The sequence below is a fragment of the Olea europaea genome, chromosome 1 (genome assembly GCF_002742605.1).
Source record: "Olea europaea var. sylvestris chromosome 1, O_europaea_v1, whole genome shotgun sequence".
In the NCBI taxonomy this organism is placed as follows: Eukaryota; Viridiplantae; Streptophyta; class Magnoliopsida; order Lamiales; family Oleaceae; genus Olea; species Olea europaea.
In genome coordinates, this window is record NC_036237.1 from 599145 (window position 1) to 625336 (window position 26192).

At 31.9% G+C, this 26192-nt stretch overlaps 2 protein-coding genes across 3 annotated transcripts; both read right to left on the reverse strand.

Moving 5' to 3' along the window:
* Positions 1 to 1064: 1064 nt before the first annotated feature.
* On the reverse strand, positions 1065 to 6752 carry LOC111404478 (oligouridylate-binding protein 1B-like). Of its 2 annotated transcripts, none has more exons than XM_023033341.1 (12): positions 6170 to 6752; positions 4941 to 5002; positions 4458 to 4560; positions 3864 to 3940; positions 3720 to 3781; positions 3528 to 3615; positions 3218 to 3293; positions 3102 to 3132; positions 2833 to 2952; positions 2475 to 2557; positions 2040 to 2210; positions 1065 to 1497 (listed from the first exon to the last, which is right to left on the reverse strand). In XM_023033341.1, the coding sequence occupies exons 1-12, from the start codon at positions 6278 to 6280 to the stop codon at positions 1228 to 1230; spliced, it is 1254 nt and encodes a 417-aa protein (XP_022889109.1). In that variant the 5' UTR covers positions 6281 to 6752; the 3' UTR covers positions 1065 to 1227. The 2 variants fall into 2 exon arrangements, with proteins under 2 accessions (XP_022889109.1, XP_022889068.1); XM_023033300.1 differs by having other exon boundaries at positions 2475 to 2560; positions 6170 to 6612.
* Positions 6753 to 11295: 4543 nt separating this feature from the next.
* On the reverse strand, positions 11296 to 13369 carry LOC111404590. The gene is made up of 5 exons (XM_023033394.1): positions 13001 to 13369; positions 12731 to 12797; positions 11828 to 12648; positions 11666 to 11723; positions 11296 to 11567 (listed from the first exon to the last, which is right to left on the reverse strand). The coding sequence occupies exons 1-5, from the start codon at positions 13173 to 13175 to the stop codon at positions 11483 to 11485; spliced, it is 1206 nt and encodes a 401-aa protein (XP_022889162.1). The 5' UTR covers positions 13176 to 13369; the 3' UTR covers positions 11296 to 11482.
* Between the last annotated feature and the right edge of the window lie 12823 nt (positions 13370 to 26192).

A 26192-nucleotide genomic window follows, 5' to 3' on the forward strand; every position in this document is an offset into this window, starting at 1 on the left:
CAATATTTTTCTCTCGGATCAACTCCTTGACCATACCCAAAATAATTAAATACATCAACTATTTATAGGATTAATAATCAAGTAGAAGAGTTTAATTTAAACTCAAACAAGACTCCTTTAATTTAATAAGGATTCCTTCATGTGCAAGACTCCAAAATTGACTGTAAATTGAAAATCAAATTCTGCTCTCAACTTTAATTAGAAGTATTCCATACAATGACTACCTTTTACTTTTTGCAATAGAAGTCCTCCAACTTTTAACGCTTGAGGCAATTACCCAACAAAATAGATTTTGAAATAGTGCTTTTCCGTAAAAAATGTGCTAAAAAAAATATGAATTTTTTTCTAATTGAATGTGTGATTGAAGATGAGTTTTAGAAAATAAATTTTGAAAAAAATAGAGCTCCCTATTAATACACCCTTTATTTTTGTAAAAACCCCTCCGTTAGTTGTCTTACTATTTCAACTACACATTTTTCAAAAATATTACTTTTCACAAAATTTACATAAAAAGGCCCCTAAACAAGCAAAGACGACAAAACAACGTACTTGCATAGTATATCTGCTGGCGGTGGCCCAGTCTGAATTGCCTTCAAACAACCAAAGAGCATACATGACATCACTTGGACACACCAGTTTAATTTTGATCTCTTCACGTTAATTTGGAAATGAGAAAATTGCAACTGCCTCATTTTTCCTCCCCTTTATGTTCCATTCTAAAAAGTGCCGTTTGTTGTTTTCCGGCTGCTGGAATGTTCAATCTTCGAGTCTCATAGCAGCATTATTAGGAGGCAACAGCCTTCCACTGGTGTTATTTTTTCGTGTTCATCAACGTTAACACTCATCTTCTTCGTCCTCTATTGCAACAACTAGACGTCTCCCTTTCCTCTCACCCTCACTCTGTTGGAATTTTGTATATGACAGGCCTCATTTTCAACGATTTATAGCACTCCGCTTGATCCAAAAACAAAATTTGATGTCTGTCAGATTCTATCGTCACATTTACAAGGTAGAGATATAGCAAAACAGAATTACACGCACAACTCTGGAGAATAGCACCTACATAAAGCACGATGGAGACCAATTTTCCTCAATAATAAAATCATTTATGAAAAAACATACATAACACGTATCAATACAAAAAGTTGAAAAACTGTTGCAATACAGAAGCATTACATAAATCATACAAACTAAAGGAGGAGCTCAAGTATGACTCGGTGTCTGAAATCACTGGTAATACATGAGATGCTGGGTGGCAGCTACATTCTGGAAACCACCATCATATATAGCCTGGCTTGCAGCAGCACCCATTCCCATGGATGCTTGCTTCCCATGGGGTTGCATGAGGGCATGAACACCACTCATCTTGCTCAAACCGAGTTGCCGTTCATAAGCCAAAAGGTCAGTTGCTGAAATGCCTGGCGAGGGTCCAGGGGCAGGAGGCGCGAGAGGGTTTGAGCTTGACCCAGGTGGAGTTGGCTTGTTACCCCATGAACACTGAAGGCATCCAAAAAAATTTCCAAAACAATAAACCTAAAAATACATTCAGTAATTTTACTCCAGACAACCTACGGTAGAAACATGACTAAAAAGTCGGGAAATGATTGGTAGGTTAATCTATCGCATTCCACATCTCCCACTACAGGTAGATGTTGACAAAATGGATGTTCACACATTTCTGCTGCCTTGCTAATGAAAACTACCTATAACCAAAACCTCTACATGCAAGTAAAAACTGAAAGAAAGTGATCAGCAAACTTATAACAACATTCCTGAATATATACAATTTCAGTGCTGCTTGATTTAAATAAAATGGTTGTTTTTAAATTGCGGCAACATACCAATAAAAAAATAAAAGATGGAGAAGATTCAAGGATTTCCAAGAAAAGGGAGGTGAAATTATGTGCCATATCTGGAACTCACATGGATTGAAAAGAGAACATGTTAAATTCATTATTGTTTTTCAAAAAATGGCTTGACTAAATACGTTACGTGGAGCCCACAACTGATATAATTACTAAAATTAATTTAAGACAAACCTTAATTTGTTTTCCACAGAGAAATGTATTTCCCATTGAAATAGCCATTGCAGCCTCCTCATGGGTACTGTATCTTACAAAACCAAACCCTTTATCACGCTGAATGCGAACTTCCTCAATTGCTCCAGCACCAAGGGCATGGAAGTGGCGATGGAGATCAACCTGGGTTACCTGGCAAAATGAAGGCGTAGGCAGAAAGATTGGAAAACACATATTTTAAGGATTTAAAAGCTTCTAGAAATTCTTTTCCTTTCAGTATTAGAAAACCAATAACACTGTCCACGAGCATCAGAAGTACTTACTGACTTGAATCAAGTGTACACTAAAAACAGAAACTGAAAATAAATCTTGCTAGACAGAATTCTTTTGTGGGGCTTGGGGGAAGGTGTTGCATGTTGGAAAAGAACAATAAGCACAAGGGAAAGAGCTTCTTGCCTCTGGAGCAAGATTACCGACATACACAGTTGTGTACAGAGGGTTATTCTCGGGAGCATCACTATTTGCTGCCTCTTTAACATCTTCTGTCAAAACAAAAACCAATTAATCTAAATATTATTGACCTCAATTGATAATGATGGGCAAATCATAGAATCATCAATATATCATTAAATTAATCACAAAACCACACCTAGATCAAAATTTATGGCAACATGGAAAATAAATTACTCATATGTAAGCAATCCATGCCACTTTCTTATTTTAGAGCAATCACTACCATTGGTCTTTTCTGCAAAAGCATTTTCTATACATTTCTCATGAATTCTTATTGCAATTTTCATCCAAACTTGCTCACCGGAGGAGCCATTTGTCAGTTCCACGACACTTTTAGAATCGGCATTCTGCATGTCATCACTGGCACCAGCACCTTTTGCGGACCAGTTACAGCGCATCTGCCTACTGCCCAGCCATTTTCCTGATAAATTGACAAATAGAAAAGTATTGCCTAAGCTTTGTGATCTTTTGCTTATGAAAAGATCGTAACACATCATAGCCATGCCAAAATATCAAAACAGATACATGCAAATAAAACATATGAAAAGAAATGGTTCACACTGTGCTGACCAGTTAGATCATTGATTGCACTTTGGGCATCCTGAAAGGAAAATCCACGAATTAAACTAGAAAAGAGGAAAATTGCACGTTCCAAAATAAATTCAAATTAATGCACGAAAATATACCTGCTGACTCCGGAAGGAGACAAACCCATATCCCCTAGAGCGTCCAGTCTTCTGGTCCCACATAACCCTTGCATCACTAAAGACCAAAACAAAACAATCAGCACCTCGTAAATTAAACTACTTAATTAATTTCTAGCAAAACTAATATTTCCCTTTCTTTTGTCCTCGTGTTCGTACAAAACTAGCCTCACAATCCCCTATTCCACTAAAAAAAGTAGTCTGGGACGAAGATTGAAATCAAGAAAAAGAGCATGCCTGTGAGTGAATGCATATACATGCAACAAATAAAAGATATATGGGGGGAGCTTACGAACAACTTGGGTAAACAGAAAAGCATGTGAACAACATGGCATCAGTAACCTCAGGACTGAGATCACCAACAAAAATATTGTAGTGACCTACATAGAAGGTATAAAGTGTCATTGCACCAAAAATCACAAGACACCAACTTGATAACGAGAAAACGAAACACACATATGAAATCATAAAACTATGGACCCACTTGATGTGTCCTCCCTCTGACCACTAGCATATGCCCAGTTAACTTTAATAGGCAGCCCAAACCTGAAAAATGCATAATTAGATATATATACACGTCCGAATTCGAAAAGATTTTAATATTGGACCTTCAATATTTCCTACTCACAGATGTCTTCCATTAAGAGATAGTATCGCAAGTCCAGCTGATCTACGATCAAAATAATGGATAAACCCATAGCATGACTGCAATTGACCAAAGCATATTATAAATACAAGAAAAATCATCATTACTAGAAATCTAAGTCCATGCCTGCCAACTTGTTGTGCATGTGACTCATATAGAGTGGAACATAGGTCCTGAATCAAATGGACCGATGCCGTCGTGAAGCGGGGTGGAGTGAGAGGAGCGGAGCGACGGCATTGGCCTTGCGTAGGTTTAATTCACTGTTTGGTTGTTAGGAACGCTGAATGGTTTGGAGGTGCTGGGGCAACGCCCCCGCGATACAGTATAGGGGTATTTCTTGTACGGATCTTAAAGTCTTATATGGGTCCAGGTTTGGGTTAATATAAATAATATGTTGTAATCCTATTTTTCAAAACTAAATAAAAATATCTCCGCTTCGCTCTCGTGGATGTAGGCACACCGCTGAACCACGTAAATTCTTGTGTTGATTTTTTTTTCCATCTCTTTAATTTTGCGCATAAAATCCAACACAACTTATAATTATAAATCACCAGAAACAGCACACATAAGATTTACCTTTTCTTTTCTAACAAGCTTACAGCTTTCCACAGGACCAGTGCTTGCAAAAACTTCTTGAAGAAGTGGCTCAGTTACCTGCGTGTGAATGTTTCCAACATACCTGCATTTCCTCAAAAATAAAAAACCTAGAAGTTCAAAAGAAAAGAAACAAAGAAAAATAGTCAAAATTATAAGGATTCCCTCCAGAGATTACAAAACGAGATGATACTAAATAAAGCAGCACATATATGTTAAACAAGAGAATAACGACAAAAAAATTTTATGCTACAAAATAGAGAAGATCAATAAAGCCACTAAAAATTTTGACCGATTAAGTTTTGGTTATGCAAATGGCAGCAAGGCACGTGACAGACAGTAATGATGTGAAGGTTCATAGGACTCATTAAAGACAGATTCAAAACATTCACGATGACACAAGCTGGGAAATCACGGAAAAAGAGAAAAGAAACAAAACTAAAAAACTGTCTAAACAACACTCACACACTGCGGCATGTACTTGGATCAAACCCAGGAGGCAGATTTCCACTCGGGATTGGCTCAATCTGCAAAAATAGAAAATTAAAAAAAATAAAAAATAAAAATAAAAAAAACGAAAGGAAAGGAACTTCCTAATTTATATCCCACGTCAACCTTCAACTCAAGGGAATAAAGGAAAAAGAAGATAAGAAAACGATGAGGAAATGTTATTTAAATGTTATTGAAGACTAAATTGTAGTTGCTGTTGAACAAAAGCAGACAGCAAAAACAAATGCCAAGACATTCAGATAACAGAATGGCAATTTAAAAAACATAGGACATAATATAATTTATATCTGTAAAGTGTTCATATTGATAATGGAATTTTAGATCAGAAATGTCCATAAAGGTAACACACCCCAGAGCACAAGATACATCATTTCCCTATCAAGCTTCTTTTCCTTCGGATTCCCAACCATATCTCTTTTTAATTCTCAACCAGCGGCAAATGCAGCTTTTCTTAAAAAGGTTGACAACTATGGACAACCATATAACCTCTGTCTTCAGCAACAACCCATCCGCTCTCAACACAGCAGGGCAACAGGAAATTCTTTCTTATAAGTTGTTCACATAAACTCAAACAATAAACATGCTACTTATTTGTATTAACCTTTCGCCTCCAAAGATATTTAATATCACAGCACTCGTTTATTGAAAAGAACACAAGAATTACCAGAACATTAAAACTATTACCAAAATATTGACAGAATCATAAAACTTGAACATGCATCGAAACATGTATAACAAACAAAGGTACTTCTCCAAGGAAAAAAAAATAATAGGAATAAAACACGCAATGATATACAAGAAAGGGGGGAAATCCGACTTTACAACCTCAACTCCAACCTCCTACATAATCTCAAAGTTCCCTTTTCAATGAAATCAAAATTCATGCGCAAATAATTAGACCAGTTTCCAAAAAGCCAATGAAAACAACCTTGATTTCACAAAACTCGGGGAGGAGACAGCACAATGGAGTGATCGTTAAAATAAAGTACTTTTGCACGAAATCAGGAGGATGGAAAACCAAAAACCAAACTGGTCGTATTAATGCACAACAAATGCTCATTGAGAAAAAACAACTACAAAATTGCAAAAACACGCACTCATACGACAAAAACACTCAACAAGCAAATAGCACTGAGTTATATTGATTACCACAGAAAATTAAAACAGAATACAGAAACTGGAACCTGAGGAGCAGCCAAGAGGCCAGGGTGATAAAGCGACTGTTGCTGAAGAAAAGCCTGCTGCATCAAGGCCTGCTGTTGTTGTTGCTGTTGCTTCAGTCTCTGATTCTGCATTTTCGGGGACTCTGATTTTAATTTACGTAAATCCACTTAACTTATTGATCGGAGAGAAATTCTAGGGTTCGAAACCAGGGATACAGAGAGAGAAGAAGGACCTCGAAGAAAAAAGGGGAGAGAGAGAGAGAGAGACGGATGCCCCAGCGACGAGGGGGAAATTGGATAGGTTAGTGGTCCGCGATGATAATACGGCCAATTATATCCGCGATGAGAAAGAGAAAAGCTCGACTCATTCCCAGCCTAATTTCCTTTTTCTAAAAAAAGATTGAGGATTCTGGGAATGTCACAAAATATATTTGGAGTACGAAAAACTTGTTTCGATATAAATTTTCTTATACATCATATATCGATGTGTGTAATTTACGTATGACCCTGATATCCATGAACCCGAGCCCAAGTTTTATGTATCCTTGAGCTCATCCTTCGGTCAAAACTTCCTCGGGTTCCTTGGCGTCGACTCACCCTCGATCTTTGATGAACTTCAGCATTGTGTACTCCAGGCTACTCTTTTCCCCACTATCGTCAAAGCTCCCTAACTTAAGAGGATTCTATTTTCAGAGTACAAATTCCTTCCTATATTGGTAGATTCACAATTTTCATAAAGTTCTAATGTCTAACTTTCATAGGACTCTCACGCCTTTTGAGACTCTTGAAGGGATAAGGCATCCAAGTAACCCAATCCTATTGAAATTGCATTGCTGAGTTCTATAAATAAATGGCCCTTACTCGTCTTTTGGGAAAGTTTATATTCTCCCTTTTTGCTAACTTAAGCACTTGAGAGACGTAGATGACATATTTCGAGGCCTTTGTTTCGGATCTTAGATCTTATCTTCGTGCTCGTTCTCAGTCATCAAGCTCAGTGTGCAAATTTTTGAAAACTTCATGTACCAAGTTATAGAAGTGTTCTATCGGTTTAAACTAAGTCCATGTTTGGGGCCATTTTTACGGAAAAACATTGATTTGAATAATGAATTTTTAGAAATGTGTAATTAGAAAGTAAGGAAAAATTTTGATTTTATGCGTAGATATTTTGCCTTTGTTTGGCCCTCATTTTTTCAAAATTCATTTTCAACCATACATTCTCAAATAAAATAATTTTATAAGAAAATTGATTTTTTTTTTCATTTTTTTAACTATATATTTTCCAAAATATCATTATTCCAAAATACTTATTTTTTTTTAACAAAATTTGGATAGGGATCTCGTAAAAACTTCTTTCGAGAAAAGGGATAGATCGGGCGATTTCTCAAGAACAATAGCTAAAAGATTCTATTTGAAACTCTTACATGTCCAGGGTTCAATATGAAAATAATTTGGGGGGCCAAAGATAGATTTTATTGTATGAATGTATGGATGAAAATGAATATATAATGAATATATAGGGGAAAAAAAGAATTTTGATTAAAAAAAAAAAAAGAGAGAGAGAGATAGAGACAAAAAGGAGCCAAGAGAGAATGATTTGAATTGAATTTGACCACCATTATGTATGAAAAATTTTAACTTTTTATCTCGAGAATAACTTTTTTTACATTTATATTCAACTGTAAATTCTTTAAAAACATCATATTTCACGTTTCTCCATAACCTTTTTACCACCAAAAAAATAAAAAATAAAAAAATTTAACAAGTACTATACAAGTGTTTCAAATAATAAAAACTAATTATTATTATTATTATTATTATTATTATTATTATTATTATTATTATTATCCACGGATACACATACAAGTTATTATTATTATTATTATTATTATTATTATTATTATTATTATTATCATCATCCACGGATACACATACAAGGGTGTCCCTCTCAAGATGTGGACACGGTTTGAAAATAGTAAGACAAAATATATCCTATGTCAATATGTAAATCCCAAATTCAAGATAAGGCATAGTTTACAAATATAGATAAAAATAGGATTAGTTTATTTGTACACATTTGATGTACATAATAGATGACACTCCTTCAAAGGGAGTGGAGTGTCAACAAATATGTACATGAAAATTGTACATGTATCACTACCCATAAAAATATTATGAGTGCTACTATATGTACGCCAAAATAGCCATCCCTCACAATGAGAGAGACCTACTTGAAGTCTCTCTTCATGTGAGAGGATGAACTAGATGGATACTGTTGACCCCAAAAAATATTGCCAACAGATTTCGAATCCACCCATGCACACGTAAGTTTAGTCTAACACGCTAAGACAAATAGACGGTCTCAAATGGACCGATCAAGGGTATGGGAGCGGCTCAACAATGCAGGCCGAGAACGTTCGGAATTCGACGAGATGTTGGCATAATGATTGTACAATAATTACCCATCGATGTTTGTAGAATGCGAGTACGAATTTTGTTCACGAAATTATTTCTTTTGATTTAAAATTATCGCAAGTGTACGGTTCGTTAACAAATAATAAAGTAGATTAAATGAGTTCGAATATCGTCCCATAGATATTGATTAGTTCAATTTTACCTATCGTCGCTTTAACCAAAACTAAATTACTAAAGTGGATGTGAATCTAATTAAAACCCTAATTTTGGAAAGAAAACCTTAATTATGCAATTTTTATGATTGACTTAAATTAAATATGCAAAACAATATTTTTTTAACACTCTAAAATGAAATCAAATGTTGAGAACGCACGTTTGTTGTAATCAATAGAAATTAAACACACTAGGATCAAGATTTTCCATGCAATTATCACTTTAAAACCCTAGTTTCACATTGTGACAACACACTTCAATTGTGAGGAATCAATGTTCCTAAGTCTATCCAATACTCTCTCTCGAGATGTATCGAACCTATTTCTACATATCACCGGCCTATATTTCTATAACAAGTGCATACGTAAAAATGCATGCGATTTTATGAACGCTTAAAGATTCACGTAGGGTATAGCGGTATATTTTTATCCCTTGTAGGACCCTACAATGATTTATATTATGTCGAACCTATCTCAATTCTCTCGAATGCAATAATAAATCACCCAAACTTACACAATTACGGACCCTTAATTGCGGAAACAATAATTGCATATAAATCATTCAAAACAATAGAAATATGTCTTAATGTTAAATTACAAAACTAGAAAATTAAAGATCAAATTACATGGTACATCTATCTCCTAGCACATGAAAATTTTGCCTAATATGGTTAAAATAAAAGAATACATCAGATTTTGGATAAAAGGCATCACCGGATTATGAAATCTTGAGAAATCTTGAAGTTCTTCGTGTAAATCTTCGTTCTTGCGCTCAAAATCCTCTCCAATAAGTGTTTTTTTTTGCCTCTAATACATTATAACTTTCTCTCCTGATCTCCGATTGAAGTGATTCAAAGTGCATTGGCAAGAAAACTCAAAGATATACAATTTTGATAGAAATAGGCTTTCTCAAATTCTGATATTTACTGTGCCAAAAATGGATCTCAAGTATAGACTAAAAATTACGAGCATAACTTTTTCGATTGAAAGTTGATACTTGATAATACTTCGACCATATTTCACCTCTTTGACTCATTTCCTCATCTGATTGACCTCTAACACTCTTGAATCTTCATTTCATTGCCCGTCTCATCTATGAATTATTTGCAACTTGGTCCCTGAACTTTCAGTTTCTTCAACTTTAGTCCGTTTTCGCTTGTTTCTTTTATTTCCATCATCTCATAATATCACCAAATTGGTACTTAGCTCATTCACTTCCTTGATTTGTCCTTCGGACCATCTTTTGGATAATTGCACTTTGGTCCCTGAACTTTTATTTTCTTTCATTTTGCTCATTTTTTGAATCTTTTTCTCATGAATTCCATCATATCTATCAATATGGCCATATAACATGAAATTGCATAAAATTAAGTCATAATCAACCAATTTTATCAATAATTAGTCATATTTTGTGGACCAAGTATTGCGAGATGGTAAACAGGTTGTTGAATAAAGTGTATTAAAAGAGTAAAGAATATGTAATCTTGATTCTTGTATTGAATCTTGCATTATTCTTGTGAGAGATGCATGAGGGAGTATTTATAGTATTAGAAGTTAGATCAAAGCCCTCAGTTGGGAATACACGTGGACTCATCTCGTAAGTTTACATGTCAAATTATAGATATCACATTTGACTTTCTAGCCTGCTACACATTTATTAATCGACGGAGCCGTCGCTACTTTGAAAAGACAAGATGCTTGCACTCTATGATGGGTGTCCCATCAATCAACCAAAAAGGATCCTTGTGTAAGGTCGGATCTCCGGGGAGGAGTGCTGCTTAGGGCATCCGGGCCTCGGCAAGACAGATCACCTTGGCCTATTCACTTCGGCGTCAGCATTTGGACCACCTCATGTGTGTTGTTTCAGTATGCTGATTGACTTCTGTTGGCCNCACCTTGGCCTATTCACTTCGGCGTCAGCATTTGGACCACCTCATGTGTGTTGTTTCAGTATGCTGATTGACTTCTGTTGGCCTGGGAGCTTTGGCTGGGATGCCACGTGGTTTGAGATGAGTGGGCCATGGGCCCCAGTAAGTCAGCCAAGTGTGTCAACACGTAACAGATACCACTTGATGTACAAGTAACATTATTCAAATATTTTATGGTTCACAAATTAAACATAATTTTTAAGTGCGACTGTCGAGATTGGAATTGAAACGAGAACTGAAACACGAAGCAACTTGGTTGGCCCTGCTAATTGACTACCTCTATTATTTATCCAGTTAGTGACTTTCTAATTTTAGTTTTACATTTATTAAGTTATTCACCTTTACACTCTTTAAAAAAATAAATAAATAAATAAATCAAAATACGAATCAAAATCAATGACGTGATAAAATTTTGCTCACTCACTTTGAGTCCTTGCCAGACCAAGTTCACCTCATCCGTACCCATCAGCCACCAACCCTTGGCCAGCTTTAAAATCCACAATCAACCCTCAGCCACCTTTAAAGTTTGCCACCAAACGCCACTAGCTCAATACTTGTAGTAGTATGTCACATTCTGAAATTCAAGGCTGCGTACTAAGAAGAAAAAGACCGCAAAATTGTATTACTTGTATGATAATTTAGGAGCTACAACACAACTACTCTTGAATCTAACAAAACAAACTTATATGCCAAATCCTACCGAGAATCTTCTAATTGATGATGTATACAATATTGATTCAAGAAAAGTTCTCTAAATCCTAAAGACAAAAATGGCTATAAGCCTATAATTTGAGCTCAAGCTGTTCATCACTCTTGGAAGAAGATGCTGGCTGTTCTTGAATTTGATAAGGCCCCCTAGCAACGGCTCTGTATCAACAGAAATCGAAAATTAAAACAAAGTCAGATATGCCTTTAATTTGCATTTTTCCTTTTCGAAATCATAGTTCATTCAGAAAGTTGCACACCTATCTTTCCTCTTCTCCAGGAATCGATGAAGTGATGATCTCCTTGCAATTGGCAAATCTGAAGAATAAAAGATTCAATTAATACTTATTTAAGTAAAATGACATTTCTTGCTAACTTTTCATTGGAAAATCATAATTTCATTAGAAGGCAAATGCAATTACCAGAAACATTAGCTTCGGATTGTGGTGGAATCATGTTCTGTGATTTAGATAATGAGGCCATAACACCACCAGTGTTTGTTTTCTCTTCCACAGAGCTCGACGATGTGCCAATGGCCAAGTGAGAACCTTTATTTTCAGGCTGTGGAGAGAGCCAATCTCGCACACCAGAGCTAGATGCCACAGCACCACCAGGATTCATTTTCACTTTAACAGGGTCTGACAAAACACCACTATCCTTGCAAGAACTATTTGTTCTCCATAGAGGTCGAAGCCATTCTTGCACACCAGAGGCAGACATCACCGCACCGCCTGTATTCATTTTCTCTATGACGGGGTACGAAAAAAGGCCAGTAGCCTTGCGAGAACCATTAGCTTCAGGTTTTGGTGCAAGCCATTCTTGTGCACCATAGCTAGGTGCCGCAGCACCATCAACCACTTTTTCTATGACAAAGTTTGAAAATATGCCATTAGCCTTGCGAGAACCAATAGATCGAGGCTGTTGCAAAAGCCATCCGTGTGCACCAGAGCTAGAACCACTAGTATTCATTTTCTCATTAAAGGTATTCGAAAAAATGCCACCAGCCTCAAGAGAACCGTCAACTTGGGTTGGTAGTGGACGCCATTCTTGTGCAGCAGAGCTAGAGGCCACACCACCGTCAGGAATCACTTTCTCTTTGCCAGTAGCCATATTGGAGTTTATGTTGCTAGCCAACTGCACCAGTTCCCAGGCTTTTTCAGCCGGAAAATCGTCAAATACAAGAACTCTACCCGCATAAAACATTGTCAATGGAGCATTGTTAGGCGCCATTATTGCATCTTTGCTGAAATCAGGAAAGAATATTTAAGGCTGGATCTACAGTTTTTAGAAATTATGCAGAAATAGATATGAAAAAGGAAACAAACCTTGTGCTAGATTCATTCGAAGCATCTTCTATATTAATGGATGTAAGCTGCGATGATACGGGCCTCACTGAAAGAAGTAAAAAGATTTAGCCCAAACTTATAATCAATAATCTTCTTAGCCAGAATACAGGTGAAATAATAATTAAAATCATCGCTGATAAACACAACAGGATAATTTCTTTTCATTTCGGCAGATCTACAAGTTGGAGTGTCTTTCAGGAAATATATCAAACAACTTCACAACAATATTAAGAAAAAATGAAATTATACTTATGGATTCGAGGCTCTCCACCTGTCCACCAATTTCAAGATTCAAATTTCTGAGATTCCCCTTCTTCTTAATATACCGACTCAAAAGATTGCATGTGTGCACAAAGTTGGACTTCTCCGGCGCAGGCTCCTTGCCGACTCTTCCGCTATCTGAAAGGTGGCGAGAACTTGACATGATTTTCCAGCCAAATTCTCAAATCTCAATATTCTTTGAAGAGAGTTTTTAAGCAAGCTTTTTTTCATTCAATCTTCTGGTTTGTGTGAAGAAGAAGAATATATATGGTGGTGGACAAAGACTTACCAATATGGCAATATCTCCGTGCTTTGCTTCTAGTTAGGCCAGCTTTTTACGGTGTGTGGAATGGTTTTAAGCACGTGAAAGTCGCCTTCAAATAACCCCAGTTTAGTAATGGCAAGAAACTTCGCCCCGCGGGCCTGAAATGGGGCAAATAAACTTGCCCCGAAAGTGTCGGCAGCGTAGGGCAAGGCGTGGGACGGGGTGGGTTGAGGATGCTTAATCCCATGAAGGGGGAAAAAATATTAAAAATAATTTTACTTTTAGACAATTTACTTATTAAAAATTATTTTGAATTTGTATTTTATTCTAACGTAACTTGAAATTTTGAAAAAATAAAAAGAAATAAAAAAATTAAACGGGGCAACAACGAGACAAAATGTTGCCCCATCCCCACGCCGCATGCCCTGTGTTCCCCTATCTAATGTGGGGTAGGGCGTGATTTGGGCGAGATGGGGCGCTCTAACCCCGCCCCGTTGCCATCCCTACCCCAATTCTGTAAATAATAATTCAAAAGTAAACAACTACTTCATGCCATTAATTTTTATTTTTATTTTTTGAAAAAAAAAATTGAAATAATGATTTGTTGAATAATGTATTGTTAAAATGAAAGTAAAAATTTTTGAATTTACGTGCAAATTATTTTATTGTATGAATATGTAGTTGAAAATGAATTTTGAAAAAAAAAAAAAAAAAAAGCTATTGTAAAAATGGGGGGCTGAACATAGGCTCAGTATGCTTTGGGAGAAAAATTTTGTTGAGGTCCCTAACATTTTTAAAAGTATAAATATATTTTTAAAAGAGTAAAAAAAATATAATAATATAGATAAAAAGGATATTCATTCAAAAAAAAAAAGAAGAAAGGAATATTTCCAAAAATGAAATCTTTATCTTTCCTAGTTCGAGCAACATTACAATCCCCTACGCCAACCTCTACCCTAACCCACAACATCCCAACAGTCAAGGTACCACCCACCCAAGTCACCATTCACCTCTAGTACTACATATGGCTTTTTGGGTTCGAATTGACTTGACTAATCTGTGTTGGAAAAACAATTAGGAATGAAGAAGAAACAACGAAATCAAGAAAAAATACAGCAACAAGATGAAGAAACACGAATGCTGTCAGGAACAATTTCAAAGGCTCGAACGTGGTATTGCTATCCTCAAACGTTATTTGCCCCCTCTTCGGTGTTTATGAGATGCTCCAGAGTTTTTGGCAAATGGGTTGGAGGATTATAACAGGCCTTGTTGTAGAAAATAAATTTGATATGTAAGGAAAAGATTGGATGAAAAAATTGATTTGACTTTAAATTGAAAAATGATAGAGCGTCATGCTGTGTTATATAATCCATTATGTAAATCTTAATATACATATAACACAATTCATATATACTTAAGAAGGCTATGGTACATGTACATTTTTAATATACGTAATCGTTTATACCCTTCACATGGAGAGAGGCCCACATATAATTGATTATACGCAGACTTCTCTACATGTGAGAGGGTGTAAAGGATTATGTTCATTCAAAACTTACAAATAGATTTATTTAAAAATTGATGTAAGACCAATTAAGCACGGGTTTAGAGTCTTGCGTGCCGAAAGCAGCAGCATTATTCTTTGTTGGAAGAAAAGCAATTTGCAAAGAGCCGCCCTACGTGGAACAATCATCAGTTTGCCCCTATGCGTCCCACTACGCCTATTTTCATACAGCTCATTTGGAACAAAGAAAACGTGTTCAATTATCTAAATATTTCATTTTTCTATGGTAACAAACTAAATTAATTAATTTATTATTTATTTATTTTTTCTGAAGACATGGAAAGATTGGATCATCATCAAAAAAGGGCTGCAGATTCTGATGGCCCCTGTTCGAAGGCAACTTGTGATGAGAAGCTCAAAGGGCGATCAGTGAGCAAAGAATCGCAGCCAAAAAAGATAAAAAGAAGGAAACACCCTTCATATATCTTCCAGAAGTTAGCAACAGGATTTGACCCTCCATGTTCACAGTTAGCCGAAGTTATAATGTTTGATTTAATTTGAGTCTCTTGATTAGGGTTCGTAGGTTGATTGTAATTTTTGTTTTTGTAAGTCTAGGAAAATTTTGATCAATACACTTTTATTTACCCGATAAAAAAATGGAAAGGAATAAATTAAGCTTTACTAATTCTTTTTAAACTTCACCTAGATAGGAACAAAGCTATGAACTTGCAATATTCATCTCTATTTAAAAAATTTTGCAAATCCGTGGAATGCATTGGTGATGCTCTTAAGAAATGTGATCTAAAGAATTTTGTGAAAGTTAACAACTAGACCCATAAGTGAGTGCCACGTGTCATAGTTAGAACTATATTTTAAGTTCTTCAAAGATGAAGTGACACTGTCCCGAAACAATAAGGGGGTGTTTGAGCCACATTATTTTGAAAATAATGCATTCTTGAATAGTGTATTGATGTGAAATGTATGGTTAAAAAATAAGGAAAAGTTTTTTATTTGCGTGTAATATTATTTTATTGAAGAATGTATGGTTGAAATAATGCAAATTACTGTTTAAGAATGCATTTTTTTTCAAATAATTTGGCTCAAACAGGCCCTAAAAAGATTGAAACTTGAAACTTGAAACTTGAAAGGCTTATAGACTTAGAATATCTATAAATATTCCATAAAATTACCCTAGTCGGATTCTTGCTTAGCTTTACTTTGTGACAATTTTCACTCACTCCAATGATCGAAATGTGGGTATCCCATAATGCAAGATTATGATTGAAAATGAGGTGAGCCCGACGAATTGGACTTGAGATGGATCCTAGACTTGATTATGAGGCGATATGTGGTAGATTGCAATTGAGCCATTAACTATGGCTTTTGGATAAAGTAGTAACAATACCTGTATCATATTGGTATTAGAGCTGAATGTCCCCTCTTCAAATCGATTTTAGAGCATTCTCGTGAAGTGGGTAGATAATATAAAATCATGCTTGAAACGAAGGTGGGATTGATGGATTGATCTTGGGGTGATGCCTGGTTGGTGATATCAGGGGAATAATATTTGTGTCATCAACTATAGCTTCTGGAGAAAGTAGTAACAATATAGAATATACTGATTAATAGAAGATTGAGAATGAGAATGCCACAAAAAAAAGTAAGAATTCAATAATAAACAAAGAACGAAGAACTTTAGTGCAATTAAAAATGGTATTGTAATGGGATTATAAACACCTTTAAAATATTTGATAATGGACCACTTCCCATGCCCAGTTTGTCCCAACAATGAAAAATTGAAATATAATGGATAAATTTTTTTTGTCTGGTACAAAGTTCGGTCTAATTGAAATTATGGTTAACTTGATGGTACATGAAATTTCTTTTGAGAGAAACGTACGCAGTTATATTTAAATTTGAAGTTGACTCGTATCAATTTATTGTTAAGAAAGACACGAAAAGAAACCTGTAAAATTGGTTTTCATGTTATTTTTGAACAAGAGAAGAAAAAATTTCACAATTTACATCATGTGGTTCAAATAATTGATCAGGACGACTAGTAGAGAGAGAATGACCCCTGCTATGTCAGGTAGCCTATCATGAAATGACGACTATCGTAGTGTCAGCTCGACCGATACTACTTTCACTTGTTCATAAGGTACAGACAAGTTTGGCATGTTAAGTAATGCTCGTCATATTAGAGTGCTAATTACTATGCTAATCCGACCCCGCCACGTGCGGAGCCACCGTCATCTACTCAAACAACATTGGAATCAGTCAACAACCATCCGAACTGCTATTATTAAACCCACTACCCGGGTAACCGAATAAATGGAAAAACCCGTCTGAAGAGTGGGTAAGTCTCATAAGGACGCGTGGATGACAACTGCACAGCGGTTACGTGATGCTAAACTGATGGGTACACGTGGATGGCAACTGCCCAGCGATTACGTGATGCCAGACGCCTATAAATATCCCATGAACGTGTCAGGTAAAAGGGGTTCTTTCTTTTTCCAAGATAAATTCTTTCCTCTTTCACTACTACATTTCTTTAACGTCATTTATCTAAAAACGATTACTAACTCTCACGCTGGAGGTAAAACGTGGGAGGGAGCCCCAACCTCTTTTTCCAAGATTACCAGAGGACAAAAGACCAATTATTTCATTGAAAAACATACAGAGTTACACTAGAATTATTTCAATAAGGTTGCTACAGGTTACTCACAAACAAGTGGGTCCCATGATTTTATGGATATTTTTTTAATAAAGTGGGGCCCACCTATTTGTGAGAGCATGTACAAACCTTGTGAAATTTTCTCCAGGTAATGTAGCATTTCTCTTTGAACAATTCTCCAACTTATTTGAAAAGTACACCTGAAATCGTGAGAGTTTCGCAGACTTCTTTATTAAAATGAAGGGAAAGACAAACTAACAAAGAACTTAAGAGATTATATAGAAGCTTACATTATATTATAATTTTATGAATTATAGGATAGAGTTAAATTAAAATTGTTCAATTTACGAGCCACACTTCCATTAGTTTTCTTTGTAGTTTATGACTTTTAAAAGACAATTGAATAATAATCAATTTATCGAACCATTTTCTTTTTTCATGTATTGCAACAAATTAAATTTATTTTTTGAATAAATTTAAAATTAATTAAAATATTTCTTTTTCTTTGTTATGTTCATTTTATTAGATTATTATCTACATTTTATGTTAAATCTAATAACCATAAGTCTTTTAACAAATTTTAGAAGTATTTTTTTAATTATTGGAACACTTCCAACGCCCCCAATTTGTCCCCGCCGCAACACTATTTTCGTGTGGAATAATTCATCTTTATATAGATGGGAACCATATAATTTAGTCTATACATGTACATGCTTGCCTCTTTTTAATGACCTTTCCAAGAAATAAATTGAATTGTATTTGACGGTTTTGCTAGTGGTAGATTGAGATGTACTTAATGGTGTACACCCTACTCACATGGGCGAGGGACTCATTCGAATAAAATATCATTTCTTTCACATGAGTTCCATACTCATGTAAGTGGGGTGTACACCATTCGGTACACTCCATTAAATACCATTAGACAAATTCCTGTATCGATCTCTACAATTTTCAATCCAATTGAATTTAGAGTCCCCTTAATGGTCCATACAACAAACTCTGCATTAGAAATTCTCATATTAATCAGTGACGGACACATATCACTCCTTATCTTAAAAGAGATAATGTGAAGTTCACTGTTCATTTTTGTCACATAGGTTTTCACATTAAATTGGTTTGGTAACAGTAAATTATTCTATTTAATCACACTGTAGCATTCTTTTCACACATCATTTCACCATTTTCACACGACTGCGATGTCACCTCCACCACAATATTTCTCCATTTTCACATGCTACTTCACTTGATTAAAGGCAACACTATACTATATATTATATAATAAAGAAACGAATTAAATATAAATTGCATACACAAAAAAGTATTATAAATTTTTTAAATTAAATTAAAATTATTTTAAAAAATAAATATTATTTAATTCAAATTTAACGAATGTCGTTCTATCATAAAAAAATGTATAAAGATTATTTTATTAAATCAAATTAAACAAATAAAATAAAAGAAAGTTACAAAAATTAAATAAATAATATATAAATATTATTTAATTAATTAAAATTGAACAAATTAAATTTTACCTAAAAGAATTAAAAAGAATTTTATATCGAAATATAATATGAACAGATATATAAAAATGAAAAATAAAAATCCTCCGTTGACGGAGAGAATCTCTCCATCCGCGAAGAGATAGTCTCTGCTTTTGCACGGAGTGTTATCACTCTGTGCAGGGAGTAATATTTTTTAAAATAATATTTTGTCACACCATAACTTTTTTTAATTTTAATTGATCTCCAGAAACGACATCATTTTCTATTTTACTTGCAGCTTACATGCTTTGAATTTGACACACAGTACTCTTTCTCAATTTTTGTATTCTATCAACTATCGATCATATTTTATAATTTTATTAGTAATAATATTTTTTTAAATAAATTTTTACATAAAAGTTATTCTTTATTTCTAAAATGTAAAAAGTTACTTATAACTAAAAAAATCACTTCAAGTTATTTAAAAATAATAAAAAAATTTATAATTGTGAAAGATACTTATAGATAAAAAAATATATTAATCACTCTTCTTATAATTGCAAAAGCTACTTATAAGTAAAAAAATATTAACTTAAAATTTTTAAGTATAACTATTTAGATATATTTATTTTTTAAATTAAATATTAATAAAAAGATTATAATATCTAGAATGTAAAAAGTTACTTATAAGTAAAAAAATCACTTCAAGTTATTTAAAAGTAATAAAAAAAACTTATAATTGTAAAAGCCACTTATAGATAAAAAAAAATATTAACTTTAGCATTTTTAAGTAAATATTTAGATATATTTAATTTTTTAAAATTAAATATTGATAAAAAAATTATTATAAATAAAATTTAAAAAAAAAACATATTACACTTGGTGGACGGAGTGGGTTTCCACTCCATCCATGCACGGAGACCCTCTCCATGCAAATATATTTTTTTATTTATTTTTATTTTTTTAAATTTCATTTATAGTAATTCTTTTATTAATAGTTAATTTTAAAAAATTAAATATATCTTAATATTTACTTAAAAACGTTGAAGTTAATATTTTTTTTATTTATAAGTAGTTTTTAGAATTATAAGTTTTTTATTACTTTTAAATAACTTGAAGTGATTTTTTACTTATAAGTAAATTTCTACATTCTAGATAGTGTAATTTTTTATTAATATTTAATTTAAAAAAGTAAATATATCAAAATATTTATACTTAAAAAATTTTAAGTAATATTTTTTTACTTATAAGTAGCTTTTGCAATTCTAAGAGAAAGAGAGATAGACATTTTTTTTACCCATAGATAGCTTTTACAATTATAAATTTTTTAATTACTTTTAAATAACTTGAAGTGCTTTTTTACTTATAAATAACTTTTTACATTCTAGATAGTGCAATCTTTTTATTAATACTTAATTTAAAAAATAAATATATCTAAATATTTATATTTAAAAATTTTTAATTTAATATTTTTTTACTTATAAATAGATTTTACAATTATAAGTTCGTTTTACTTTTAAATAACTTGAAATGATCTTTTTAGTGTTTCATTTTTGTCACATTGAACTGATTTGATCATTTTGAATTTGACACATAATACTCTTTCTCCATTTTCTCACGCTATCAACTATTAACCATATCCTATAATTTTATTAGTAGTAATATTTTTTTAAAAATAATATTTTGTCACGCTGTAGCTTTTTTTTAATTGGTGGACCAAAAACGACGTCGTTTTTTTATCTGCGGCTTATATGCTTTGAATCTGAGACATGGTACTCTTTATTCATTTTCTCATGCTATCAACTATCGACCATATCCTATAATTTTATTAGTAATAATATTTTTTAAATAATTTTTTACATAAAAGTTATTCTTTATTGCTAAAATATAAAAAGTTACTTTTATGTAGAAATAAAGAATAACTTTTATGTAAAAAATTATTACTAATAAAATTATAGGATATTGTCGATAGTTGATAGTGTAAGAAAATGAAGAAAAAATATTTTGTATCAGATTTAAAGCATGTAAGCTGCAAATAAAATAGAAAACAACATCGTTTCTGTTCCGCAAATTAAAAAAAAAAAAAAAACCTATAGTGTGACAAAATATTATTTAAAAAAATATTACTACTAATAAAATTATAAGATATGGTTGATAGCGTGAGAAAATAGAGAAAGAATATTGTGTGTTAGATTCAAAGTATCAGACCAGTTTCAAATCAGTTCAATGTGAAAACCAATGTGACAAAAATGAACAGTAAACCTCACATTCTCTCTTTCAAGGCAAGGAAAAATTAATATTGAAAAATTAAATTAAATTATAAATAAAGAGAAAAAGAATTCATACAAATTTTAAATAGAAAAAAATTATCTATAGTAACAACAAAATAAATTACAAAATAAATAAATAAGAAAAAAATTTCAACCATTGAAGAGGATCACTCCGTGAGAGGGAGAGAAAACTCTTCGTGAAAGGAGAGAAACACTCCTTTCACAGAGAGTTTCGCTCCTTTCAAGGGGTGAGGGGGGGAGAACTCTCCTTTTCACTTTTCAATAAGAAAGTTCTCTCATTTTGAAAGGAGAGACTATCTCTACGTGCGAAGAGATTTTTTTGTCCTTTTTTATAAAGAGGAATAATTTTGTTCATATTATATTTCGATATAAAATTTCTGTGGAACTTAACCACTCTGTGCTCGGAGTTTTTGTAATTTTTTGTTAATATTTAATTTAAAAAAATTAAATATATCTAATTATTTACTTAAAAATCCATGCATATAGTGAATATTCACTTCCTGAATGGAGCAAAAAAAAAATTGCGTTTTGAATTTTTTTTTCTTTTTTTATTTATTTTGTTGATATTATAGATAATTTTTTCTATTTAAAATTTTTATGAATTCTTTTTTCTTTATTTATGATTGAAATTAATTTTTTCAATTATTTTTCTCTATGTGAAAGGAGAATTTTTTTTAGTATTAAATTTTTTTATATTTAAAATTTTGTAATTTTTTTATTGGTGAAGGTGGAAATTACTGCTTTTTTTTTTTAACACAAAGCTGGACTGATCATTTTTGTCCAATGCGTTTTCACATTCAATTGGTTTAATATGGATTTGGTCAAAGTAGTTTGATTTTTTTATTATATTATAAAAAAATATAAAGTAATCCACTATCTATCACTCTTTCATATCACTCATTCTCCCTCCTTCAATTCAATCAATTTGTGTCCAAAAGTTCAGCTTTCATGTACCGGCGAGGGGGGGGACTCTCCAATTCTTATTTTTTTCTGTGGGAAAAAAATCGCTCAGTCCTCATCTCAATCGTAGGGAAGAAAATCGTAGAATTTGTGACGATTATTTTTGGCTATGTTCTTGCAATTTTTTTTGTTTGTATTTCTGTTTTTTAGTTTTTTAAGATTTATTTAAGGTATGTAGTTTTTATTTCTGTGTATAAATGTATGTTCTTGTCTCTGTATATACGTGAAAATCTAACTGAGTTTTATTTTTCTCTTGGATATGGTTATGAAGTTTATATTTTTGTTGGATGTTTGCTTTCTTGTGGATTTGTTTCTTATTTTCTTCGGCTTTATTTAATGTAATATATGATTTTTTTTGTTGAATGTGTAAAAGTTAGTTAGGTCTTTCTTTCTTTACTCTTATATACTTGAGAAGTTTAAAATTTTCGCTTATTATTTTTTAGTATTAAATTTTTTTATATTTAAAATTTTGTAATTTTTTTATTGGTGAAGGTGGAAATTACTGCTTTTTTTTTTTAACACAAAGCTGGACTGATCATTTTTGTCCAATGCGTTTTCACATTCAATTGGTTTAATATGGATTTGGTCAAAGTAGTTTGATTTTTTTATTATATTATAAAAAAATATAAAGTAATCCACTATCTATCACTCTTTCATATCACTCATTCTCCCTCCTTCAATTCAATCAATTTGTGTCCAAAAGTTCAGCTTTCATGTACCGGCGAGGGGGGGGACTCTCCAATTCTTATTTTTTTCTGTGGGAAAAAAATCGCTCAGTCCTCATCTCAATCGTAGGGAAGAAAATCGTAGAATTTGTGACGATTATTTTTGGCTATGTTCTTGCAATTTTTTTTGTTTGTATTTCTGTTTTTTAGTTTTTTAAGATTTATTTAAGGTATGTAGTTTTTATTTCTGTGTATAAATGTATGTTCTTGTCTCTGTATATACGTGAAAATCTAACTGAGTTTTATTTTTCTCTTGGATATGGTTATGAAGTTTATATTTTTGTTTGATGTTTGCTTTCTTGTGGATTTGTTTCTTATTTTCTTCGGCTTTATTTAATGTAATATATGATTTTTTTTGTTGAATGTGTAAAAGTTAGTTAGGTCTTTCTTTCTTTACTCTTATATACTTGAGAAGTTTAAAATTTTCGCTTATTATTTTTTATATTTAACGAGGCTTACAAGATATTGCTTTGGGTATGTTTGGAGTCTTTTTGGTCTAGTTACAGTTCTGTTATTGTTTACATTTGTAAAGAGAATTTTTTATTTGTTCACTAGTTCAAAGATACATGTATCACCCATTTATAGTTCCTTCAAGGAAAGAAAATGTGCCCAGGCTATACAGAGAAAAGAATTAAAAAGAAAAAAAATTATAATATGAACAAAACAAATTTAAAAAAATATTATGTAATTAAACAAAAAAATTAAAGTTACTAAATTCAAAATAAAAAAAATTATAATATGAACAAAACAAATTTAATTAAAAAATAAAGAAAAAAATACACTCCGTGGACGGAGAGAATGTCTTTCCTTTCAAAGGAGAGTTGGATGGAAATTTATTTTATTATTTTTAAAATTTTTTGTTTATATTATAAATAATTTTTTTCTATTTAAATTTTTTTAAATTCTTTTCTTATTGAATTTAATTTTTTAAATTATTGTTTTTCTCTCTTTCAAAGGACAAATATTTTTCCATTTAAAATTTGTGGCTATGTTCTTGCATTTTTTTTTGTTTGTATTTCTGTTTTTTAGTTTTTTAAGATTTATTTAAGGTATGTAGTTTTTATCTCTGTGTATAAATGTATGTTCTTGTCTCTGTATATACGTGAAAATCTAACTGAGTTTTATTTTTCTTTTGGATATGGTTATGAAGTTTATATTTTTGTTGGATGTTTGCTTTCTTATGGATTTATTTCTTATTTTCTTCGGCTTTATTTAATGTAATATATGATTTTTTTTGTTGAATGTGTAAAAGTTAGTTAGGTCTTTCTTTCTTTACTCTTATATACTTGAGAAGTTTAAAATTTTCGCTTATTATTTTTTATATTTAACGAGGCTTACAAGATATTGCTTTGGGTGTGTTTGGAGTCTTTTTGGTCTAGTTACAATTTTGTTATTGTTTACATTTGTAAAGAGAATTTTTTATTTGTTCATTAGTTCAAAGATACATGTATCACCCATTTGTAGTTCTTTCAAGGAAAGAAAATGTGCCCAGGCTATAAAGAGAAAAGAATTAAAAAGAAAAAAAATTATAATATGAACAAAACAAATTTAAAAAAGTATTATGTAATTAAACAAAAAAATTAAAGTTACAAAAATGAAACAAAGAATATATTAATATTATTTAATTAAAATTGAAAACAAGTTTTAAATTCAAAATAAAAAAAATTATAATATGAACAAAACAAATTTAATTAAAAAATAAAGAAAAAAATACACTCCGTGGACGGAGAGAATGTCTTTCCTTTCAAAGGAGAGTTGGATGGAAATTTATTTTATTATTTTTAAAATTTTTTGTTTATATTATAAATAATTTTTTTCTATTTAAATTTTTTTAAATTCTTTTCTTATTGAATTTAATTTTTTAAATTATTGTTTTTCTCTCTTTCAAAGGACAAATATTTTTCCATTTAAAATTTGTTCAATGTAAAATTATTTCAATTTTTCTATTGGTGAAAATTACTGATTAATTTATTTTAAAGATTTTTTTGTTCGTACTATAGATAAATTTTTTCTATTTAATTTTTTTTTTGAATTCTTTTCTCTTTATGATTGAACTTAATCTTTTCAATTACTACTTTTCTCTACTTTAAAGGAGAATTTTTTTTCTATTCAAAATTTTTTCAATATAAATTGTTTGATTTAAAATTATTTTAATTTTTTTTACTGGTGAAAATTACTACTTTTCTTTGTACAAAGCTGAACCATTTATTTTTGTCATTACTATATTGAATCATTCAATTTTAAAATTAGTATCACAAATAGCTTACCTCAAATGATTATTTTTATAACTAATTGATTCGCTTCTTCTTTAAACATTAAATTTGTATCAACATTAAAAACACTAATATGACGTTAAAATAATTCTGCTCGTACAATCAAGTAAAAGGCAAAATCATACTCGCAAAAAAGTTGTGAAAAATATAAAATTGTTTGACATCTAATTACAATTGTTCTCTATATATTTTCATACTTTGATAATGTTTTATAATTACATTATTTTCGATTTTGTCCAATACATCCTTCTTCATATATGCAATCAAACTATCATTCAACCATCGATCTCCAATTTGATTGCTAGACAATTCTTGACACAAGTCATTGGAGAAAATACTCTCTCAATTGTTGCAATAACCATGGGAATAGTTAAGGTCAATGTCATCACAAATTCCATCACCCCTTTAATCTCCAACATCATTTCTATCCCATTTATCTCTAAGATTCATTTCGTTAATATTCTGCTTATTACAAGAAAATGCATATTTACGTTTACCTATGCAAACAATTGAAAAAGCAATCAATTCAAATAATTGGAAGGAAAAACATACAATCAATATCAATACTAATAATTATTCAAATAAAGATAATTCAATAAATGTAAGTTAAATTGGATAGATCCATTCTTTATATACAATTCAAAAATCATTCCAAACTTATTTCAAATCAAATTGATAAAATTCAATATAAAAAATATAAAAATCATTCCTGAAAATAAATTGGACCAAATGAAATTTATAGTTAATCCAAACACATTTTCTCTAGAATTAGAAGATACTGTAATTTGCCTATTGATTACCTTTCATTTTTCAAAGGTAAAATAACTTAGGTTGACTGTGTTTAGAGATCCAACGAGTGGAGATGGTTACGAAATTGCAGTGGTAGACGAGGCCAGTGGCGATGTAATGACAATCACTTTGCAGCAGTGTTAGAGCAAATTGGTAGCAAAAACGTCAAACTTGAGTTCTAATTAATTGGAAATTTGATTGAAAAATGAAGGTTCGTA